Source organism: Zingiber officinale, chromosome 2B, assembly GCF_018446385.1.
Source record: "Zingiber officinale cultivar Zhangliang chromosome 2B, Zo_v1.1, whole genome shotgun sequence".
NCBI classification, from domain to species: domain Eukaryota; kingdom Viridiplantae; phylum Streptophyta; class Magnoliopsida; order Zingiberales; family Zingiberaceae; genus Zingiber; species Zingiber officinale.
Genome location: NC_055989.1, coordinates 155211508 through 155236080, shown reverse-complemented (window position 1 = coordinate 155236080; position 24573 = coordinate 155211508). Strand labels below are relative to the sequence as shown.

General features: G+C 37.4%; 1 protein-coding gene across 5 annotated transcripts; it reads left to right on the top strand.

Moving 5' to 3' along the window:
- The first annotated feature begins 1673 nt into the window (after nt 1–1673).
- Nucleotides 1674–24559, top strand: LOC122048019 (kinesin-like protein KIN-8B). Of its 5 annotated transcripts, none has more exons than XR_006130712.1 (6): nt 1674–2128; nt 2216–2572; nt 2653–2730; nt 2830–2948; nt 4303–4538; nt 17444–18563. XR_006130712.1 is itself a non-coding variant. In XM_042609614.1 (5 exons), the coding sequence occupies exons 2-5, from the start codon at nt 2525–2527 to the stop codon at nt 22030–22032; spliced, it is 300 nt and encodes a 99-aa protein (XP_042465548.1). In that variant the 5' UTR covers nt 1674–2128; nt 2216–2524; the 3' UTR covers nt 22033–24559. The 5 variants fall into 5 exon arrangements, 3 of the variants coding, with proteins under 3 accessions (XP_042465548.1, XP_042465546.1, XP_042465547.1); XR_006130713.1 differs by lacking the exon at nt 17444–18563 and having other exon boundaries at nt 2216–2262; nt 2374–2572; nt 4303–4767; XM_042609614.1 differs by lacking the exons at nt 4303–4538; nt 17444–18563 and adding an exon at nt 21978–24559.
- Nucleotides 24560–24573: the final 14 nt, after the last annotated feature.

Sequence of the window (24573 nt, the reverse complement as noted above, 5' to 3'; positions counted from 1 at the left end):
GAGCTTACCTTTTTACCGCATGAGTGATACCCGACAGGATGCTTTATAATCTACTGCAATGCTTATATCGTGAATTAATTATGTCTATCTCTTTGTTCTCTTTGTTTTTCACAACAAAGTGAAGTGTGTTGGCATGTTGCTGTGTTTAATTTGCAATCTCCGATCCGAGCATTTTTAAATTATTATAATTTAATAATAAGATGGATTGGTTGGCTATAAACATGTAATAATTAGGAGCGATTTTTTTTTTAAAGTCCGTCAACGCTAATATCAAATTTGAAATGTAAAAAATAAATCACTTGTCTAATTAAAATTTGTTCAAAAATAACTTTTTACTTTTTTTTAATAAAAAAATCATAACTTAATGAGTAATGCAATAATGCAAAGGCCTTGAGGATTGGATTAAAAAGGAACCCAAAAAAAACAAAAATCATGCTAAGTATTCTAATGCAAATTTATGTGGATATTTAAGCAATTTTTTTTCTTTGCAAATTATTGAGTATTTTGCTATCCCCAAATGCAGTTAAGAAGACTTTAATGTTAAATAAGTAAAATTATGCCTAGCGACTGCGTCATCGATTTATTAGATGTCATTACAAAACATTTTATGATTGAATTGAATATTGTTAAGGTCCTGAGTTTTGAGTTTTGTTGGGAGATTATTATAAAAAATTGTTCTCAATTAAAAATTAATTTAATTTATCGAAGAGGAACATCCATGCATGACCATGAAGGATGGACATATCAAGGCCTAGAAAAGGACGATGCTATCAGGCGTCATGGATTATATATGGTCAAAGCTTAAGAAAAAAAAGGCCCAGAGGTCCGGCGTCTTCTCTAGTCAGAGAGATCCGGCGTCTTCTCCAGCCGTTGGTTTTTTCTCCTATCGCTTGAGTGACTCTTTGTCTTTCTAAATTGAATTCATCCAAATTTAATTTTGATCTTCTCCTTGAGTAATCTTTCGCTCAAGCTTCTTATCTCTCGAAAATATCATGTGTGTCCTTCTCTCTCTACCAGTATACTCTTCCGTAATTTCTCGTCCCTCGAATGCATCAAGTCCGTTGACTTAATTTACATGTCATCCTTCTTGATAGAAATAAAGAAAAATAGTGAATCAATATTTCTAGATGATCTTATTGACGAAGTCAAAGACTTATTTATATAAATTATCTAACTAATAATGAAAATATTAAATATTAAATATAATATTAAATAATGATAATAATAGTGAATATAATAAATTTAGAAATAGTATCTTTTACTTTCAATCTTTGATTACGATTTCAAATATGATAAATCTTGATTGATTAAAATCAATTCGAAATTATTTTTCATAACTGCTTTTATAACAAATATAACTTTCCGCAACTCATCATCAACGGCGCGCGATTAAAGCGCGCTGTTAATAATATTTTTAAGGTACGCCCAATTATATACGCTACAAATAATATCATATTTATACCAACGATAGCATGCATAAAACATAAACTGTCAATAAATTTTTCTATAATATTAAAAGATAAGTCAATAAATTTTTTTACAACATGTTAAAATTTAATATCAACAATACAAAATGTGCTGTTAATACTTATTAATATTATTAACAAAAGCGCGTAGAAAAAATATGCCGTCAATACCATATGTTTAAACATCCGTGACCGTGACTTTATCACTCACCCGACAGACGCTCAATCCCTAATTCTCATCACCCTCCTCCCTCTCCTTCGTCCGCTCCTCGTCAATCCACCACCCACCTCCCTCTCACTCCTCCGCTTCGCTCGCCTCCGCTACTTCTCCTCCTCCTCTTCTCATCCTCCTCCTCATCGAGTCTCCGCTTGTTTTCTCTTCGAGATCCTCGCCTCCTCCACCCCTTCCTCCATCGATCGTACCCTCGATGACACTGGCGTCCGCGTCTCCTCGCAGGATGTGGAGGTCATGCTCAAGTTCTCTTACTCCCAGCCAGATGTCGCCGTTGCTTCTTCCATTGGGGGGATCCCTCTACCTCAGTGACCAACACTCACCCTATGCGTGGAGCCTTATGTTCGACCTCCTCGGCAAAAACCTCCTTCATCGGCTGCCCCCTCGATGAAGGACCGACATATCGTAACTTGGACCCCTCAGGCCTCAGGTCCCAAATCCCATCTTTTTGGTTGTTGATATGTTGATGTCGTTGTAAAATTGAGGTTTTGAGGGTTTGGATCTTGATTTCTTGTAGGAGGATGATTTACTATGGGAGAATATTTCTCTGCACAAGACTGATAAGTTAGTTTGCAATATTGATTTTTCTCTTTTAGATCTTGTTCGAGTTTGATAGAACAATTTCTATACTGACATGCAACAATCCTTGGTTGGCTTTGGCTGTAATTGGACAAGTATCGAAGCTTTGTTTAATGACAAGACTAACAGATAGTACCAGAGAAAGTGAACAACTTTGTAAATTGTCAAAAAAAAAAAACATTTGAGATTTCAAATGTGTATCATAATTATTTTAGTAGAGGTTACTCCTGGTGAAACTTGATCAGCAATGCCAAGCATTAGAGCTCCATCATCAAAAAGGACTACAAGTATATTGGTATGCCTTTCAATTTAGTAAAAGTTTGATAATTTTTCAAAAGAGTTACTGTAATGCCACATTCTAGTTTCTTTGTGTAGGTGGCAGTAAAATGTAGGCCATTGACTGAAGCAGAACAAAAGCAGTGCATGCATATTATTCAAGTTATGGATGATAAGGTGTTAACTACAGATTATTTATGTTTTCCCTATTCTTTGTCAAGTAAAATTTTTTCTCTCTAGAGTCTAGCTGTGAGATGATTGTTTCTTACTTTACAGAGCTTAATTGTCTTAGATCTTGACTTGTCAAAGGACTATCTTGACCTCATACAAAATCGGACTAAAGAAAGAAGATATAACTTTGATAATGTATTTGGACCTAGTTGTTCCAATACATGGTATGTGATTTTTATTTATTTTCCTTGTGTTTTTGGTTTATGTATTTTCCCCCTTTTTCCCACTTTCTCCTTGTGTTTCTGGTTTATTTTTCATTTTTGTATATGCGCATCACCCTGTGTAAACTTCAGCTATTTCTATGTTTCTTGATTCTTCGTAATTTCATGTGCATTTTTGAGGAAGAGGAAAGGTGTTTTTTTTTTTTTTTTTTTTTTTTTTTTTCTATTTTGATATTATAATTATAAGGATGGTGTGATTCATTATGCTTATGTATTTTCTATGTTTCTAGCTCAAAATCCTTTTTTTCTGATCATAAATTAATAATAGTTGTGATTATGAGAAAGATGCAAGGAGATAAACTTTTGTGTTTCTGGCCCCTTATGCATCTGACCAGTGAGTCACCTTTCTTATAATGGTCATACTTAGTTTCTCTTGCAAATTACATTTTTACCTGATTAAAGGGTCCAACTATATGAAGAATCCACTCAATGTCTAAGATATACATAAAATGGGTTTGAGTAATTTGAAAAAGGAAAAAATGTGTATTTATGCTTTCTGTTGGCTCATTCCAGCCATATATGAACCATAATAATTAACTATATTGTAACCTATTTGGAAGAAAGAGTTACCTATTGATTTTTGATGGTTTGGTTCTCACAACTAATTAAGAGTGAGTATGCTGTTGGAAGAAAGGCATGAACAACAATGACTTAGGTATGCTTGTGCATGGATGATTGAAATGTTTCATTTAAGTCACTAATAGTCGAATGAAGCTTGCTGAAGAAACCAACAAATATATTCTGCGTTGCCACCCATTTCGAAGCTACTTTGTTTTATAAAACTTAGTGTTGGATCTGCTTAGTTATGCTTGAGCCGTGTAGATTTATGAGTATGAGTTATAGTCCCTTGTTTGGCTAAAATTAAACAACAATCACACAAAAAGTGGTCATCTACTTATTGTATACACATTGATGTTAGCTTCAGAAATGTTATTCTTGCTACTAATATTATATGAAATTCTAGGATGGGGTCTTCGACATAGTTTCTACACTATATAAATATTAATTCCTCACATCATGTTAGCAATGTGCTGATAATTAACAAATTTGTCACTAACCACATAGATTTAGGGTAAGTGCTTTATTGATACTTCTTCAAAATTCATGTGATTCTATAAGCAAAATTAAGTTTCCTGTGAGAGAACCCTTTTAACACAAATTCAAGCACTGACACTCCGATACTCTAGTCTGACATCCAAAATCCCTCTGTATTGTTTCAGTGTTATTGTTCCCTTTATATTATTCTAAAAATCTAGTTTGTTTTAATATTGTTGTATCTTATGCAATGCGTTTTTAGGGATGTAGAACCTTGGGTTTGTTCCTTGAAGACCAATGCTCGATATAGAGTTTGAGACAACAAATTGATGAGTGGATGCGGTTCTTTCTGAGCTTTTAGCAACTTTTATAATACTTTTTTCCCTCTATATCGTTGACGTTGCTCCTGAAGGCAAAGGATAATTTCTATTTAGGAAGACTAGATCAAGCATTTGAATTGTTGAAGAAGCTTGAACAAGGGAAAAGTATAGTGGACAAGTACGGTTAAATTTCACTATTTTTTCTCACAATTTAACAGGATAGTGTTTTTCTCTACAAATATGTTCTTACAAACTATGACTTTTATTAATAGCCAGTTTGTAATAACAGAATTTAACAGGATTATGTAATAGCTAGTTTGGTAGAGATTTCGTAACTTGTTTTGGATCTTCATAATTTGTTTTGTTATAATGAAAAACTATGATTTTTATTAACGGTGTGCATTTGATTTGCACTAAATTTGTTGTAAACTTTTAGTTTATTGTCTTTGTTAATGAAATTGATTTTTTTTAATATAGATAAGATCATCAACAACATACGTTTGCATGCCGTAGAAAATATTATCTGCAGTGCACAATGCACATCGTAGAAAAAAATATCCGCGGTGTGCATTACGCGTTGCGAATAATATTTTCTGCGGCGTGCATTGCATGCTGTAGATAATATTTTTCGCGGCGTGCATTGCGTGCTACGGATAATCTAGGACTTTCAATAGCATTTAATTGTACAGCGCGCAATGCACGCTGCGGAAAGTGAATTTTCTTGTTGCGAAAAGTTATTTTTGTTGTAGTGAATTATTTGTTGTCATTAGTCGTTGACAAACTCAACGGGAGTGTCCGAACGTTAAGTTTGATTGCTAACTTGGTAAAACATTATCTAGATAATGACTTAGTGAATATATCAGTAATTTGATTTTTTGTAGAGACGTAAGAAACCAAAAGTCGTCGAGTCGCGATACATTCACAAACAAAATGAAAATCAATTTCCACATATTTGGTATGCACATAAAAGACTAAATTTACTGCAAGATAAGTCGCTCCTATATTATCACACCAGATTTTGGGTGTAGCGGGTGAAGAAAAATATAATTCTGAAAGAAAAGATTGGGCCAAATAATTCCGAATGTCGCATTGGCAATAGCTTTGTATTCAACTTCAGTACTAGAATGAGAGACTGTGGGTTGCTTCTTTGAGAACCAAGAAATAAGATTTCATTAAAAAAAGATTGCATATCTACTAGTCGAATGTCTGTCTTCAGGAAATCCGGCTCAATCTGCATCACTATAGGCATTCAACTCTAGTGGGGGTTGATGATATAAGAGAAGACCATGTAAAATCATACTTTTAAGATAACGAAGAATTCTCTTAACATCTTTCCAATGGTACTCAGTGGGAGAATGCATAAATTAACAAGCATGATTAATTGCGAAAGCAATGTCAAGTCATGTAATGGTAACATATTATAGGGCATCAATAATACTTCGGTAGATCTGGGGTCAGCCATTAAAGGAGAGGAAGAAGGATCATTAAAACCTCCTTCAATGATTGGTGTGGAGATACGACGCGCGCCATCCATTTTAGCTCGTTGAGGAAGTCCAATGATATATTTGCTCTGGGAGAGAAGATAACCTTCAATATGTGGAAGAAACTCAATGCCAAGGAAAAAAATGAGCTTTGCCGAGATCCGGAATCGGAAACTCTTGATTAAGAAGATGGAGGAAAGAAAAGATGCATTATTGATCACTACCAGTTATTAAAATGTCATCCACATAAATTAGAAAAATATAATAAATTTTTCATTGCATTCATAGAATAACAAAGAGTCAGTTTTTGATTCAGAAAAACCTTGAATGTGAATCCAATTAGATAGACGATGAAACTACACACAAGGTGCTTGTCAAATGCCATATAAATATTTTTGAAGTTTACAAGCATGGGTTGAAAATTGCTGGTAGATGAAACCTGGTGGTTGCTCCATAAAAACAGTTTCTTCAATTTAACCATGAAAGAAAGTATTAGAAACATCTAATTATTGTATCGGCCAATTGGAGCTAATAGTTATAGACAGTAACAATCTGATAGTTGTAATTTTGACAACTGGACTGAAAGTATCATTGAAATCAATACCTGGTTGTTGATTAAAACCTTTTGCAACAAGGCGAGCTTTGTAACGTTCAATGAATCTATATGCGTGATATTTAATTCGATAAACTCATTTAGAGCCTACAATATTCATAGACGGAATACGAGGAACTAAGGTCCATGTTTTATTACAGAGAAGAGCATCAAACTCTGTAGTCATCTTAACATGCTAATTTGGGTCTTTGACTCCCTGTGTAAAGCTAGTTAGTTTAACAAAACTAGAAGAAGTAATTAGAGCCCGTGGAAAAGGATAGCGGGTGGAAATTGGTAGACATCGAGCATAAATCTCGCTTAGAGGAAACATACAACGAGGAGTATCATCATCAGAACTACTCGGAGATGAATGGTCAAATTGATGGGAATTAGGACTAGAGAGCGAAACATTGCTAGATGTTGAGTCTGCAAGATTTGGTGGGGATGGAGCATAGCCTAAAATTTCATTTTCCCTTGTACTTTGAGTATGTCTTGTTGGAGCAACCTATGATAGTTCAGGTATACAATTAGTAAAAATAAAAAAAGTGGCTTGATTATCTGAGGGAGTGTCCGAGGGAACAACTGCAAATAGAAAGAGAGATTCATCAAAAGTAACATGTCAAGAAATATATATCCGCCCAGTTGATATATGTAGGCAACGATACCCATGATGCAAATTACTATAACCAAGGAAAACACATTATTGAGATCAAGCATTTAATTATGTTTAGAGAAAGGTCACAACCAAGGATAACATGCGCAACCAAAGATATGGAAGAAAGAGTAATCCGGAGAGCGATTATAAAAACTTTCCAAGGAGCTTTTGTTTTGAAGTAGTGGAGTGGGCAAACGATTAATATGGTATACTGAGTTTTGGACAACGTCATCCCAAAATTTAAGTAGAACGGATGCATAATTAAGAAGGGCTAAGGCAATTTCAATTATATGACGATATTTCCTCTTAGTGGATCCATTTTGTTCTGAAATGTGGGGACAAGAGACTCGATAACGATGAAGGGCTTGATACTCTCCTCCCCAATTAAAATGAAAAGAGAGTATTTTACGATCAAAATAAAATTCAACATGCTTTTGAAAATGATAAAAAATATCAAAGAGATCAGACTTTTTTTTTATAGGAAAAATCCAAATAAACTTACTAAAATTATCAATAAAAATAACATAATAAAGAAAATCTTGATTAGATAGAATAAAAGCAGGACCCCACACTGTTAGGGTCGAAATGTGCTAGAGGGGGGATGAATAGCTCGTCGCACTCGTCGTTGCTTGCTTCTTGGTGATGATATGTAGCGAAAAGAACAAGAAGCAAAAATACAACGCTAACACAAAGGGTTTACTTGGTATCCACCTCAAGAAGATATGACTAATCCAAGGATCCACACACACGAGCACTCTCCACTATGAAAACACTCCTTTACGCTAACTACCGAAGGCGGAGAAGCCTTACAACACTCAGTACAAGAAGAAAGAAAGGGTAGCGAATATAAGTAAAATCTTACAAAATTTACAGCATAAAACCCTAACCCTAGCTTCTTCTTCTTGTGTTGAACGCCTCTTGATCTTGGAAGGACAGCAACCCTTGCTCCAAGAATGCTTCAAGAACTGGCGCGAGTCTCTGTGGAGAAATCACTGTGATCGCATGGAGAAGGAATCGAAGAGCTCTGAGGAAATCGCTCGCCAACGGCTATAACCTGCGCAACGGTCGGATTCCAATCGATTGAATTTCTCTCAATCGATTGGGGAGGCTTTGAATCGATCGATCGATCGATTCAGAGCGCCTCTGTGCTCTATGGAAATAGTCGGAATCGATTGCCCGATCGATTCAAGGCTCTCCTATAATTTCCAGCCTCCCAATCCATCACCCGATCGATTGGAGGCTCCCAATCGAGCGGATGATCGATTGGGAAGGCTTCTGTGCGACGACAATTCCCTCCCAATCGATCCACTGATCGATTGGGAGGAAGAGTTATCATGGGACTCACCCAATCGTTCACCCGATCGATTGGCTCACTTGTGACTTGCCAAATCAAGTTCAAAGTTCCTAAAATCAACATCCAGTCAACCATGACCTGTTGGAACATTATGCCTAGCATCCGATCACCCTCAACCTGCTAGGACTTCCTCACCAAGTGTCCGACCAATCTCTTTGACCCACTTAAACTTTTTTTCCTCGTGCCAAGTGTCCAATCAGCCTAGACCCACTTGGACTTACCAATACTAGATGTCCAATCAACCTTGACCCACCTGGATTTCTCGTGCTTGGCTTCACTCACCAGGACTTTAACTTATGCCTAGCTTCACTCAGTAGGACTTCCCATTTGTCTTGCTTCACTCACCATGATTTTCACCTAGCTTCACTCACTAAGGTTTCTCATCTGCCTGGCTTCACTCACTAGGACTTTCACCTAGCTTCACTCACAAGGGTTTTCCATCTGTCTCACTCCACTCACCAGGACTTTCATAGTCAAGTATCTGATCAACCCTTTGACCTACTTGACTTTTCTTCACTTCTAACTGATCAACCTTGACCGAAGGGGAATTGCACCTGCAATCTCCCCAAACGGACGATTGCACCTGTAATCTCTATGTATTATCAAATATCGAAACTCAAACATAAAGACATCAAGACTCAAGCTTGAGCCAACTCAACCTTAGTCAACATGGTCAACCTTGACCCAGGGAATATTGTACCAACAATCTCCCCTTTTTTTTGATGGATCGAAAGCGCTAGAGGGGGGGGGAGGGGTGAATAGCGCTCGTGGCTATTTTAACGATTTAAAACACAGCATAGAAACGCAGCGGAAAGTAAAATCAAACACACAGAGACGTAGGTGTTTTACTTCGTTCGGAGCCTATGATGACTCCTACTCGAAGGCCCGCGGTCCTTGACTGCTTTCGGTAGGCAACAACTATATATCGGAAAGATTACAATTTGAATTACAATTAATGCAATAAGTAAACTAATACCGACAACAAAAGATCGAAGAGTCTGAGCTTCGGGTTGTCGACGTCGAGTAGTAGCACTTCAAGGTCGTCTCGTTGGCAGCACTTCACAGAAGAAAGCTTAGAATGTGTTGTTCTTTGGCTGCACCCTCGACCCTCTTTTTATATGACATTCCGGCCGCCTGGATCCCCGCGCTGGAGTGTGACTGGCCAACCAACCAGATGCTCCACGAAAGTCGCCATAGGGATAAAGTTTGGTCGGCGCCCGACCACCTTTTTCCAAAGAGTTCCTCACCGCAAAACCAAAGTTAGTCCGCAAAACTCTCGCAAGACAGTGTTAGAATCGATAAAACACAAGAAGGAATAACGGCGGTCTTCTGACTGCTCGAGTCGACTGGATTCCCAACCGGAAACCCTAGGTCGACCCGACGCCCACTGTTCCTTCTACGGGAACGCGCCCTCACCTACTCCCTCGGAGAGATTGTCAGTCCGGTCCTCCAGACCGACTGGACTTTTCGCCTAGGGTTACCACCCCCTAGGACCTAGGGTTACCGCCCCCTAGTGTTTTTCTCCACCTAGGGTTACCACCCCCTAGGACCTAAGGTTACCACTCCTTAGGGTTTTCCTCCACCTAGGGTTACCGCCCCCTAGGACCTAAGGTTACCACCCCTTAGGGGTTTTCACCTGCCTAACCGCAGCTAGGACTTTCCTGAAACACTCATTCAAATATGTTAGATCACACACTAACTTAACTTTGAATCCTTTGCCATTATCAAAACTAAGGTTCGATCGTCGGATGCTTCCCGCACCAACAATCTCTCCCTTTTTGATAATGACAACCGAAATTCAATGTTAAGTAAAAAATATACAGTTATGTATAAGCATAAGAAACAAGATAAGCGTGATAGCAAGATAAACATCTCTCCCCCTTATACAAGCTACCTTTTAAAATATTTTCTTTTAATTTCTCTACTCTTTCTTTGAATTGAATTTCTCTACTCTCCCCCTTTGCCATATATCAAAAATGAGCTAGTTTTGAAAAACTTAATTTTTCAAGACAGAATTTAGCAGAAAACATTTTAACTTAGGCAAGGAGCAAGGTAACACCTTATAAAAGCGATATTTCAAAATTATGTCAATTGATTTTGCTTGAAGATATTTGCAAAGAGGAACTCTTAGTGTGTTTTAGGAGTTTACAAAATTTTCACAGAAGCTTTCATACAAAAAAAAATTTTCAAACAAAATTTTTAGCTTGAGAAATTTTCTGGAGAAAATATTCATGTTTTTAAAGAAAATTTCCAAGGAAGATTTTCAACTTAAAAAAAATTTTCAAAGCTTTAAATAATTTTCTAAAATTTTTTAACTTGACGAATTTTCGAAAAAGGTTTCAGCTTAAATAACTTTCTAACAAGAGAAATTTTTTTTTCAAAATAGAGGACACTTGAAAATTTGGAGAAAGTTTTTGAAAAAGTTGCTTTGAAATGAATTTCAAGAATACTTAAGACAAAGGAGAAGCGATAGCCTTATTTTTTTTTAATAGCTTACCATTTTTTAGTAAGGTATCAGAGCCCTAAAGTCCAAGCATGAGTAAAGATTTGTTTTGATTAGGTATCAGATCCCTTAAGTACAGACATGTTTAAACCTATTATTTCCTTCACCAACTGTCTAACCGTTTAGCTACTTGCTGATTGCATAGAGGGCAACAGTGTTCACTTGGTTAGTCAAGTCAAGTCAATTGATCCAGTTAGATTTGACTAAGGCTGGAAGACTTGATTTGATTACTTTTAGTCACGTATTTAACGCCCAGACTCATATTGATGCACAGAAATAAGCATTCTCGAGTCCAGGCTGAACCCTATGCATCTCACACCGTTCTATGTTTTACAAACACAATAAAGGTAAACCTAGGTGCTTGTGAGATGCTCTGGCTGAGTCCTAGGGGAACATGATTTCTAGGGAGAAATCCTAGGCTAACTCCAACTTTTGAAAGTCTAGTAAAGTGGGGATTTTGAAAAATCAAAGTTTGCCTAGAATTTCAAAAATGTGATTAAAAGACTGATCTATTAGATTAAGGTATAGTCAATCAAGTCAGAAGTAAAACAATCTATTAGATTAAAAGGTCGACATAGATAAAATAGTCATAATAGAGCTGTCACATGTTGTACTAGAGTCATAATAGAGCTACAGTCGGAGCTACTGAGATGATAAGGGAGGTGGTCCGGAACCCAGCGACCGGAGTAGTGTCAGGAGCTCAGTGTGACGAGCCCGATCGTCCTCTCGTAGATCTCGGCGTAGGTCGGAGAGCTCCTGCCGTACTTCTCGTCGTAAGTCGGAGACCTCCTGTCGAACCTCTCGTCGAAGATCGGAGACCTCTCGCCGCATGGCCTGATGAAACTCGGAGCTCTCGTTCTGGAGACTCGACATAGCCCTCTCTAGTCCGGAAACCCGATCAGCTAGAGTGTGGGGTGCTGGGTGTGGTGCTCGAGGTGGTGGTGGGGCAGGAGCAGCCTCCTCAGGAAATAGTGCCAACATGAACTCATCTTGCTTTGCCTCCCCCGCCCCTACGCCAGGACATGGTACCTTCATCATCTATATGGATATTTGCTAGGAAAAGTTTCAAACTCGGTCATGTGGCGGATGTCACCTCCGGTGACATCAATGTGCAATGAGGACATGTAAGCTGTCAGAATGTAATAGTAAGGCATATGTACTCGTCTGCTGGTCACGTATCCAGATGCGTAAATAATAGTGGAAAAGATGTGTAGGCTGATGTCTATGTCTAACCTATGACACAGGGCATAGAGAAGAAAGGAGTGAAATGGACGCATCACGGTAATGTCGTGAGTGGTCAGCGGTAGAATACAAAGCACTAGAACCCTATAAAGGGCGTAGTCCTGAATTCTAAGGTTAACTGACCTAAACTGGGTCTCAGTGGGATCACGCTGGTCCTCAAAGAAATACGAATAGATCGTATCGAGGGTAATATGTGAGTAGCGATCTCCAAAAGGTAGCTCCCTAGGAGGATAGCATAAAAAGGTGCAGGGTGACTCTCGTAACCCTAGAAACTCACGAATGGTAGTGGGAGATAATGTGATATCCGTGCCAGCTGCCCTAGTGGTATAGGAGAAGTCGTCTACTTTTACTAGGTTATTGTAAAATTCGGCACATAAACTTATGTTGATTGGGCTGGTGCACTCAACAAGGTTTCGCAACCTATAGTGGTTTATAGCCTCGGAGACTGGAATACAAGAGCGTAGAAAGAACGATCTATCTATACATTTGGTTCTAATGGCCATGTAATTTGTTGACATAAACTTAATTCTAAGTTCATCGGTGGGAAACCTAGGGTCAATGCTAGGTGTAGAGGGCCCAGCACTAGATTTAGAACGCTTCCTAAATTTCAAACTAATATTACACTAAGAAATAAACAAGCATTATAAGAAATAAAGTTTAGGAGGGGATAGAAATTTTACCGAGGAGCCATTGTAAGAAATTTTAGAACTGATGACCTCGGTTGAGTCACGACTCCGTATCAACCGCGAAAAATTTTAATTTTGAAAGTCTTCGCAGGTAAGCTAAGAAGCTTTAAAGAAGTTGATGGATCAAAAGACAGTTTGATTGAAGTAGGTCCCTAATTTAGCATCTTACCTAATCTGAGTTTATTTGGTGATTTGTTTTAATTAAAAAATTTTAATTTAATTTAATTTTAAAAATGTTTGATTTGAAATTTAGTTTATTTAATTTGGAAATTTTTAACTTTTAACTTAAGTAATTTGGAGGGAGATTTAAATTTGCTTAGTCATCTCACCCGATGTATGTTTTCAATCAGGGGATCCTATTATTTTGTGAGATGAATTAGTTCAATTTATAGGGTTATGTTTAACTTTATGTTAGATTCGGGTTTAGCTTTGGGTTCAACAAGTAAACGTTCTTTGGATAAACTTCTGGGCTATGGTGAGTCACAAGGAGCTCATTAAAGTAACCATGCCTTCGAGGTTTCCCAAATAGTCCTACCCATTTAGCTTAATACTAAACCTTGGTCTAACTAGTTATGATCCATTTAAGGGTAGCTTCGGTTAGTTCCACTTGGCCAAATGCACCAGGTCGAAGTCATATCTTCCTAAACATGCGATGCCCAAGTTTTCCCAACGTACTATCATCCAAAAACTTCACCAGTACTGTGCTTCAAGTTAAAATTTAACCCTTTTTAATCTATCCTTATTTACCCATCCGAGTAATCTACTCTAGTTTACCCATTTTGGGTAGATTAAGTTTGGTTACCCTGTCGGGTAAATAGATTTCGGAGTTGCCAGCTATTCTGGACCCTCCTTCTATTTGATTTTTGAGTTTTGAATTTTAGATTAATTTCGAATTTTGAATTTCGAGTTTTAGATTTAAATTTTGAATTTTGAATTTTGAATTTTGAGTTTTAGATTTTGAATTTTGAATGTTGAGTTTTGAGTTTTGAATTTTGAATTTTGAATTTTGAGTTTTGAATTTTGAATTTTGAGTTTTGAATTTTGAATTTTGAATTTTTAATTTTGAGTTTTGAGTTTTGAGTTTTGAGTTTTGAATTTTGAATTTTGAATTTTGAATTTTTAATTTTGAATTTTTGATTAATTTCGAATTTTTAATTTTGAGTTTTTAGATTAATTTCGAATTTTGAGTTTTTAGATTAATTTCGAATTTTGAGTTTTTGATTAATTTCGAATTTTTAATTTTGAGTTTTTAGATTAATTTCGAATTTTTATTGTTTTAGCTCCCCCTGGATCATAGCCTCGATAAGGTTTATTGAGGTAATGTATTTGATCCTTAGGAACCCAATAATGTCCAAGTCCAACTTGATTGATCAGGTTGGACTTGGCAACCCATGCTTGGACCAATTTTCTATTTGGTTTGTTTATTAAGGATAGGTAAGATTTATACTTCTTTTTATATCCTAGTCCAGTTCGATTGTAGATTGCCCTTTGAGTTCCAAGAATCAAGTCAAGATTCTTGGATCCCAAGGAAAATCACTCTAGAGTTGTTTTCAAGTCATTGACTTGACTTTTCATATTGGAATTCTCTTCCTCAAATTTTTGAACTTGAGTTGAAGTTCCAGTCTGAACTTGATCAGTTAAGGATTCGTTGTTAGGCGTTTCTTTAAGGAGTGTTACCTCCTTTAGAAGCGCTTTAATTCGAATCTTGGACTTAGCTACTTTATGCATTAAATAATTAATTAAACTGTATAAACGACTTTTACTTATAGAGGGGTTCGGCCCTTCGAAGCGGACGCGATCCGTGGCTTCTCTGACTCGGCCCGATTCGTCCTCACTTCCGGATCCATGTGTAGTCCCCGGCAAGGCGAGAAAGTTGTCTGCTCATTCTTCTTCGTCGGATTCCTCGGAAGAAGACTCGTCCCATGTTGCCTTCAATGCCTTCTTTCTTTCGGGTTTCTTTGAATCCTTGATTTGGGCAATTTGCCTTGATGTGACCCTTCGATTGCACCGTAGCACGTCACTGAATTTAACCTTCGAGCTTGGTTGGGCTTCTTTAGATCGGATGGCCTTCCGAGATCCTTTTATCAAGCCCTTCTTTCGCAGCTTCTTTACTAAGTTGACTATTTCGGTGTAAGTTCATCGCCGTCTTCCGAGTCCGGTTCTTCTTCCCGACTCGTGTTGGTTCTTCGCCGATCTTTGACTCACGCGATCTCCCTGCTCCCGCAACCAAAGCCAACCCTTTCTTGGTCGGACGTTAGTCGTGAAGTTCGAATTCTGCAAAGAGTTCATCTAATTTAATGGTAGATAAGTCCTTGGAGACTAAGCATCTACCATGGATGCCCACAAGGTGTTCCTTGAAAGGCGTTTAGAGAATACCTTATGATGTCCCGATTGTCTACCTTCCGTCCAATTACATGAAGACCATTGAGCGGATCTTGGATCCGGCATGGAGTCGGTGTTTCACCTTCCTGCATTTGATGTTAAATAATTTATTAAACATTAAGTCTCTTTTACTTACTTTGGTGTCGGATGTCCTTCGTGAAGTTCAATTAGTTTCTCCCATAACTCTTTGCACTAGGGGCCGACGCCGTTGAGTTCTTCTTTTGATAGGCCACACTCGAGGTGCAGTTGCCTTGGCATTAGCTTCCACTTTCTTGATCAAAGTTGCATCCCGGTCCATGGTAGTGGTTTCGACGCTATCGGATGGTAGTTTGAATCCGGTTTTGACAATCATCCGGACTTCAAAGTGAGTATGGAGATATGCCCATCCGACCCTTCCAAGACCAAGTCGTCTCCGTAAATGCGGAGGCGTGCATCTTGTAGCCTTCTCAAGGGCCATTTCGATTAACCTAAAACGAAAACAACCAACAAAATGTCCCAGGACTTGGTCAATTGGTAATCAGAGGAAAAAAATGGATCACGAACTCGTGGTGTTGCACCAATTCCGAGAAAAACCGATTCGAGGGAAAAATAATTAGAATATAACTATGAGGCTAAATTCTAATCGACTCCGAAAAAAAAAAAAATACCACGAAAAAAATATTTTGAATGGTGGTTGCACCGATTCAAAATGACCCCGCTCTGATATCAATTGATGGATTGAAAGCGCTAGAGGGGGGGGGTGAATAGCGCTCGTGGCTATTTTAACGATTTAAAACACAGAATAGAAACGCAGCGGAAAGTAAAATCAAACACACAGAGACACAGGTGTTTTACTTCGTTCGGAGCCTATGGCGACTCCTACTCGAAGGCCCGTGGTCCTTGACCGCTTTCGGTGGACAACAACTATATATCGGAAAGATTACAATTTGAATTACAATTAATGCAATAAGTAAACTAATACCGACAACAAAAGATCGAAGAGTCTGAGCTTCGGGTTGTCGACGTCGAGTAGTAGCACTTCAAGGTCGTCTCGTTGGCAGCACTTCACAGAAGAAAGCTTAGAATGTGTTGTTCTTTGGCTGCACCCTCGACCCTCTTTTTATATGACATTCCGGGCGCCTGGATCCCTTCCGGGCGCCTGGAGTGCGATGTGGCCAACCAACCAGGATGCTCCACGTGGCGAAGTCGCGGCAGGGATAAAGTTTGGTCCCGGGCGCCCGGACCACTTTTTTCCAACAGGTTCCTCACCTGCAAAACCAGGTTAGTCCGAGCAAAATCCCCTGCAAGACAGTGTTAGAATCTGATAAAACACAGTAAGGAATAACTGACAGTCTTCGGACTGTCCGAGTCTGACTTCGGATTCCCAACCGAAAACCCTAGGTCGACCCGACGCCTACTGTTCCTTCTACGGGGAACGCGTCCTCACCTACTCCCCTCAGGAGAGATTACCTTATGCCAGTCTGGTCCTCTAGACCGACTGGACTTTTCGCCTAGGGTTACCACCCCCTAGGACCTAGGGTTACCACCCCCTAGGACCTAGGTTTACCGCCCCCTAGGGTTTTTCTCCACCTAGGGTTACCACCCCCTAGGACCTAAGGTTACCGCCCCTTAGGGTTTTCCTCCACCTAGGGTTACCGTCCCCTAGGACCTAAGGTTACCACCCCTTAGGGTTTTTCACCTGCCTAACCGCAGCTAGGACTTTCCTGAAACACTCATTCAAACATGTTAGATCACACACTAACTTAACTTTGAATCCTTTGCCATTATCAAAACTAAGGTTCGATCGTCGGATGCTTCCCGCACCAACATTTTTATATTTGACAATACCTTTAAGTTAGGCTAATCTCATAGCCTCAACTTCCTTTCCTGCTAAAGTATGAATGAGGATTTCCTTCATTCTCCCCCTTTCCTAGAGGGCAATCTCCCTCTTTAGGGAATGAAAGCCTAACTTAAACCTACATTCTCCCCCTATTGGCATACATCAAAAAGAACTCTCTCCCTGAAGAGCAATTGATAACCATGATTTTGCTATATTGTTTTAATTCATAATGCATATTTTTCATGATCTTTTCATAGCTTAATATCACATTTTACATCATATTTCATAATTACATTTGAATTTGGACCTAATTACAAATTAGCCTATTTTCATGGTATTTGATGCTAATATTTGATTATGATTTTGTAGGCATCAAAAGGGTCATGGACCCGATCAGATTGGACCACACTTGGGCTCAAATCTAGGGCTGAATGAGATGATCACACCTTGGAGCTATTTGGATCGTTCATCTACAATCAAGTAGATCTGAGTCATCCGTTGAGAATCTGGTCCATCCGACCTAATGAGGAGCAGATCCAGTCCATTGATGAAGATTCAGAAGTTTTGAAGCAGATCCGAGATGCTCCAACCATTGATCCAGCCCAAATCAATCTGCACCGTCCGATCAATTTTGAGGAGGTTTAAAGGCCGCGTGAGAAGCTACAATTCCCTGGGCTCGGCGATTTCGCGACTTCCTCACTGTTCTTCTTCTTCTCCGCGTCGCCGAGACTCCATTCCCCAATTCCAGATTCGCAAACAGTTATTCTTCATCGCTGGCGATTCCTGAGCTCTGGCGATCTTCGTCCGAGGTCACAGAGAGCGGTCGAGGGTGTTTCCCATTCTGCAGTGCTTGTTCTGTCCGCCGCAATCCAGCTCGAGGGTGTTTCCCAGATCTGGATTTCCATCGACATCGGAGCTCTCGAGGGTGTTTCCCAGAAGCTTCTGATCGCATTTCCGATTGTCATTCCATCAGCGACTCCAGTCGATCTGATCATTCGGTTGAGTGTAGCAACTTACAGATTCATGCTCTATTCCTTGTGCGTTGAGGATTCCATTTGGTTGTGAGCCCGAAGGATGTTTTCCAGAGGCTATGAACATTCGTTTGGATGAGTGGGAAGCTCAAGATTCAAAGGTGGTTGCCCGAAGGATGTTTTCCAGAGGTATCTCTGTTTCTGGCAGAATGAAGAAGATCTGCTACGGGTTTGGAGTTCGTGGAATGCTAGGGTTTTTATATTTCTTTATCTTGTCATTGAATTGTTCATCAATTTGCTCAGATCTTCAGATCTGATACTTTCTCTTGCAATTTCAATTTCGTTTGAGTTTTTATATTACAGATTTTGATTTTGTGCTTACAAATCTAGATTTTACTAACCCATTAGAATTGATTTAGGTTCTGTTATGTTTCTGAAAATCTATTACTGTTTGTTTATAGGTTAGGTAAATTTGTTAGCAATTCCTTGCTCTATACAATCAATCTTGTTACTGTGAACTTGTTTCCATGTTAAATGCTACTTGAGTTTCCGATTATTACCTCTATTTTGAATGTTTAAGTTGATTGAAATTGTGAATCGATTGTTAACTTTGTCCAATAACATTGTGTTTGAGCTCTTGAGATTAATTGTTGACTGTGATTGAGAATTGAAGATTTGGAAGGTGAGATGAGTATAGAATTGGATTATAATGGTGAATGTAATGTTGATTTCGGTTTGCAATTGTCTTTAGTTCTTGAGTTTAATGGCTACTGTGAATTTGAATGTGTGAATGCTTTGTTATTGTGAATTGGAATGGTATGTGTATTAATTAGCTCATTTGATGAGATGATACTTAAGAATCCGAATTCAATTGTGTTTATTTGATGAGAAGTAAATGGATCATGTTTAAATGAAAATGAACCTTATTTGATCTTATTCTTTAATCTTGTTGATGCAATAATTTCATGTGAATCAATTCTAGAGTACTCACACAACTCACTAGTTTATCTTTGGAAAAATATGACTTGGGACTCCTTACTATGACATTTGTTTCATTTAGTTTATGTGGGTTCCAATCTATATTAATTTGATGTGCCACGTGACATGCAAAATGGCGAACATCAATTTTTGGCGTCGTTGTCGGGGAACAATTAGTAGTGTGTGTTTATTTTAGATTTAGCATTGATTGATTTTATTTGTTAGTATGTTGATTGATTTGATTGCTTAATTCTTTTTGTATTTTCATGTTGGTTTGTTTTTGAATTTTTAAGTGCTTTTACTGTTCATAATTTCATGTGATTGAAACTTTATGCTCTTAAGTTTTCTAATTTCGATGTTTAGTGTTGTAGTGAAGAACAGGAGATTTCTTTAGCATGGATTCATATTTTCAGAATTTTGGAGGTGGAATGGAGAGTTATCATTTTCAGCCTGAGTATCAAATTTACCCAAACATGGATCAACAAAATAGGTATGAATCATTTTCAAATGGTTTTAATGCTAATTGGGTGGATAATTCATGTTTCAGGTATGAAAGTGCACAAGGACAGTTTGTTAAGTCATTTCCAACCTACCAGAGTTCATATGGGTTTCAAGAAGTTTCAACAAATTTTATGCTACAACCTTTTTAACAGAACGCACCCCAAATGGATGAGACAACATGGAAACTTAGGGAGATTATGCAAGAAATGAATGAACATCAAGAGCAACAATTCTCAAGGATACAGAACATACAGTTACAGTTGGATCAAATTGCATCATCCATCAATCAACTGCAAGCACGAAATTCCAGTGGAGAGATGGAAAGTAGTGATTCTGTCAGGCCTGACCCTACTTCTATCAATTCACATGATTTTTCTAGTATTTTTTTGTGATAATTATGTACTTATGCAAATTTCTGATCCTACTGATATTGTTGCTGAAGATGTTGTTAGTGATTCAGGTTCTGAACATATTTTTGAAGATGATTTAAGTGTAGGGGAATGCTTACTGAAAGCATTACCTCAAGAATCACCAAGAATTGAAGATGTAAGTGTAGGGACTTGTGCTATGGAGCTAAGCACCCAAGAATCACTACATGAGGATGTACAGTCAATAGAACAAGAGCTTGAGCCATATCTTGATGAAGAGGAGGTAACAATCACCACTCTAGGTACCTTTCAAAATGATAAGGTGAGTATTTTTTGTGATTTTTCAGAAAATTCAATTGAGGTACCAATTATTGATTTTATTAGATGTGATTCATTCATTGATATATTTTCTACCCACACTAATGTTCTCCTATTTTCTTTTAATCCCACATGCGTGTGGGAGAGGTTGTCTTTTATTGATTGTGTAGGAGAACATAAGCTTCCGGAGTGGGTACTTAGACTGAACCGCCTCCGACCTCCAGAAAAAGATTTCAATGGAAAAATGATTAATAAGAAGAATTTTAGTGGAACCAAAAGTACTCCATTACCGGTGTGGATTTTGTTGCTAAATCTTCTTCGACCGCCGGAATTAAAGGGGAGTTGGTTCTAATTTAGCTTTCTTTTGCATTTTAATTCATGCTTCGTTAATAAATTCTTTATACGTTTCTTTAGTTTCATTTTCCTATATTTGCATTTTACTTCCACACTTTGCTTTCATATTTTGCATTTTGTTTAGTATATAGTATGTCATTTTTGAATAAGAGTCTTCATGGGAGTTTTCTACGTAATATCTTTAAGATGGTAAAAGTTTCTTAAATTTGATCATCAATTTTAGGTCATGTGACATGATTGAATGCTTTTCTTGCATGATATTGGTTAATTTGGTGGTGGATTCCAATTTGATCAATTAGGCATGATTGCATGAATATTACCTAGAGAGGACCATTTTAAGCCTATACACTATTATATTCTCTTGTGTGGCATGCACTCATAGCAATTGAAACTCTAGAACTTGCTTAGTTTCTTTTCAAAGTCACAATAGCATTTGTGTGCATGAAAATTGAGGATTTTGTCAATTTTATTCCCCTTCATACTTTTCAATTCCTTCCCTCACAATTTTCCTTATACATTCTCATCTAGCATTTTAATTCTTGATAATCTTTGCTTGTCATTCTTTAATTGAGTGTTTTGGTTGAATACTTGATGAGTTAGATTTTACAAGATGACAAAGGATTAAGTGTGGGGGAGACGTGTAGTTTTTTTTTTTTTGAAGGTTTGGATACATTTGTTAATGGTAGGGATTCAAAATCTAGCCAATGATAGGGTTTCTACTGTTCTGAAAGAAGAAATTCTGAAAATGCTTTTATAAATGGAGTGCTCTTAAGATTTCATGTTAAATGTATCCATTTCTTGAGTTTTATCATGTTAAGAGCAAGCTCCAATTGCTTAGAATTTTAAGACTTGATACTATGTTGATACAATCGAAACTTTGAGACATATGTTGGAAGAAGGTGTTGAAAATGCTGAAATTTGAAATTCTGTTGTTGAGTTGCTAGAAACTGAACTTTAAATCCTACAAAGTCTTCAGTTCCAGAATTGTATTTTAACTAAATTCAGTGAGAAAGTAGAGTTAAGCCCTTGCATTTACACACAAATTGTATTCTTATCTCCATGACTTCTATAGGGCAGCTAGAATACAGATTGCAAGATGCTGAATTTGTGATGTAGTTGGAAGCAAATTTAGATTTTAATCTGTTAGGACTCTTGTCATAAATGAACTAAAGGTTTAACTCTTTATTAACTTGACTTAAGGGTGGGTTGATTAGAAAAGAAAAAAAAAGTGGAAAACAGAAATGCAGTGTTCAAAATAGAAAGACAAAATGCTGAAACATTGAGCTCTTGTAACTACTGGAATTTGATCAAAATGGAAAAAATTTTGGGTGCCATAACTCTGAATATTTGAAGAAGTTACAATCCAGAAACCATGTTGAACAATTTCAGTAATGAATTGCTGAATTTGGGCAGTGCTGAATCTGGGGAGTGCATAGGAAGTGAATTGCTGAAACTTGCTGAATTCTGACCATTGAACAAAATTCTGTGCAAATCTGTGAAAGTGAATTTATGAGCTAAGTATCAAATTCAAATGTTGTGTGTCAAGAATCTTGTGCAACTCTCTGTTAAGTAGAAAGTTCAAGATGTAAACAGATTCTGAAACAAAATTCTGGAATTGGAGAATCTAGAACTGAACAGCATTGGGATTTCTTTAGTTTTGTTTTAGCTAAGTTTTTAAATTGGAACCGATTTTGGTCAAGCTTGAAATGAGTAAATGGATGAGATAGTTCATTGAATAGATAAATGATGAAGCTTGAATTTTGAAGGAGATCAGTAGAGAAAAAAAAGTGCAGAATTGCAGTGTGCAGTAAATCAGAAATTGAATTAGTAAGTTTGGTTACTGAATTTGCAGCTAGTAGAGTTCAAATTCGAATTAAATTTTTGTTCCATCATTCAGTTTTGAATGCAGAGAATACCTTGAATCTGATTGCTTCGCTGAATATCTGTAGCTTTGAAGCTCAATCCAATTCTAATTATCAGCAGCAACAGATTTTTAAAACTGTAAATGATGTATCAACTTTGACATGTGGCGTGCCAAGTTTTTGTGGCAAGTTTCTGATAAGTAGAAAGACCAAGTGAAGTTCTTGCTTACTCAAGGATAAGTCATTCTTCTCAAGTCTCATGTGATTAAAATTCTGATTCTGGAATTTGAAAACCTAAATTCCTTGCTGTCCCTAGATTCAAATTCCAGAAGCTGTGTGAAATGTTCAAGAAAAAAAAAGAGTTAGTTTCTTAAACTGGGAATCAGTACTATTATCAGAAGTTGGAAGCTGGATGAAAGTGTATCAGACCTATTTTGGATTTCTGAAGTCAGCTGATAACTGCAGAAAATTGAAAGATTGCTGAAGTTAACTCTACAAGGGCTGTGAAATCTTTTATTTACTGCAGAGAAATATACAAGAACTAAATACATTTAAGGATTTGAAATTGATTTGTGAATACTTAACCTGGATTTTGGAGCTGGAAACTGAGTGTACGGTTTCTGAAATTTTCAGAAACTGAACCTATGTGCCAATTTGGAGACCAACCCTATTTTTGTGCCAATTTTTCATTCCAGTTCTGATCTGAAGCAAGTAAGTTGGGGTAGTGAAGGGTGTTGAGGACAGTAAGTGGAGATGCTGCTGTGCTGAATTCTGCAGGAATAGATACTGAAATTGTGGAGTAATGAAAGGCTGAAGGAATGCTAGTGAACATGACTGAATCTGAACATTGTTGGTGTCAATGAAAAGGCGTGCTTAGAGTAGGCTGCAGTAACACAAATCTGCAAGAATCAAGCTTGAAACTGCAATCTTTTACAGTAAAGTTTATTCCTGAAATTGAAGTATCAACTTGGACTATGTGAGTTTATTTCTATCGAATTTATGCATAAAGACAACTTCTAAATCTGAGTTTCAAGTAAATGTTACTACCTTTCAATTCTTTACAAACCTGCTGGACAAAATTTTGAAGTATCAAGTTGCAATTGACACACAACACTTCCAGTTGAAATTACAGTAGAAGTTGATGATGAACTTGCTGGTTGTTAATTCTGGAATTTGAATTTTGATTGAATCACTGCTGTTAATAGTATAACAGGACCCCTTCTGGAGAATGAACTTTGGTGTTTTAAGTCCTTGACAGATTTGAGTATCTAAATTCAGGATTTGATAGGAATTCAATACCTTTTAATTTTCCTGAATCAGGTGTTGTTTTGCTTGGTATTAAATTCAGAATTTACAAAAGGCTATGGTTGTTGTGCTGATTTTAATGAGTTCATTGACCAGCAGCAAAGTATCAAGTTAATACTGTTTTGTGCCAGAGTTAATTGTAGATTCTAATCATAAGCAATCTCAAGGAAAGTTGAATGCAGGAGCTGCTGATTTCTGAAATTGGCAGCAACATTTCAATGCTGAAATAAGTGAGTTTGGTTGAGTTATAAAGTTAAAAGCTAATCAGGAACCAGTCCATTAAATCAGAAATCTGCAGAAATGGAATTTGCAAGTGAGATTTTATGGGAAATTCAAAACTTTACAACCAAGGAAGTTCTGATTTTCTAGCAGTAAGGCATAGAAACCAATGAGACACAAGGAAACTGAATCTGATTTTTGATTTGGAAGTTGCTGGAAGAAGTTTGTGCCTACCTAGTTCTGAAACTGAGCTACAGATTTCATAATCTAGTTTTGTTGAATCTGATGTTGGATATATTGGACTGGATATAAAGCTTTGGGTTGAAACTTCACTACATATAATGAACCCAGAGTTGTCCAATTGTACTATACTGTTTAGTGCCAAATTAATCTTGGAAATAAAGCTCCGGTCTTGTCATTGCTAATTGGCATCTTCACTTTTGGAAGTTATTTGTTGAGATTCTTCTACTGTCAAGTGATTGGTTGCAGGGTAGCAGTTGTGTCTCAATTTGGATTAGTTATGTGCCACATTTTTTGTATAGCTTCCTGGTTATTGATGAACTCCAGTAAACTTCTTGTTTTCTCATTGTGACATGTTATTCTTCCTTATCCAAGTGTTCTAT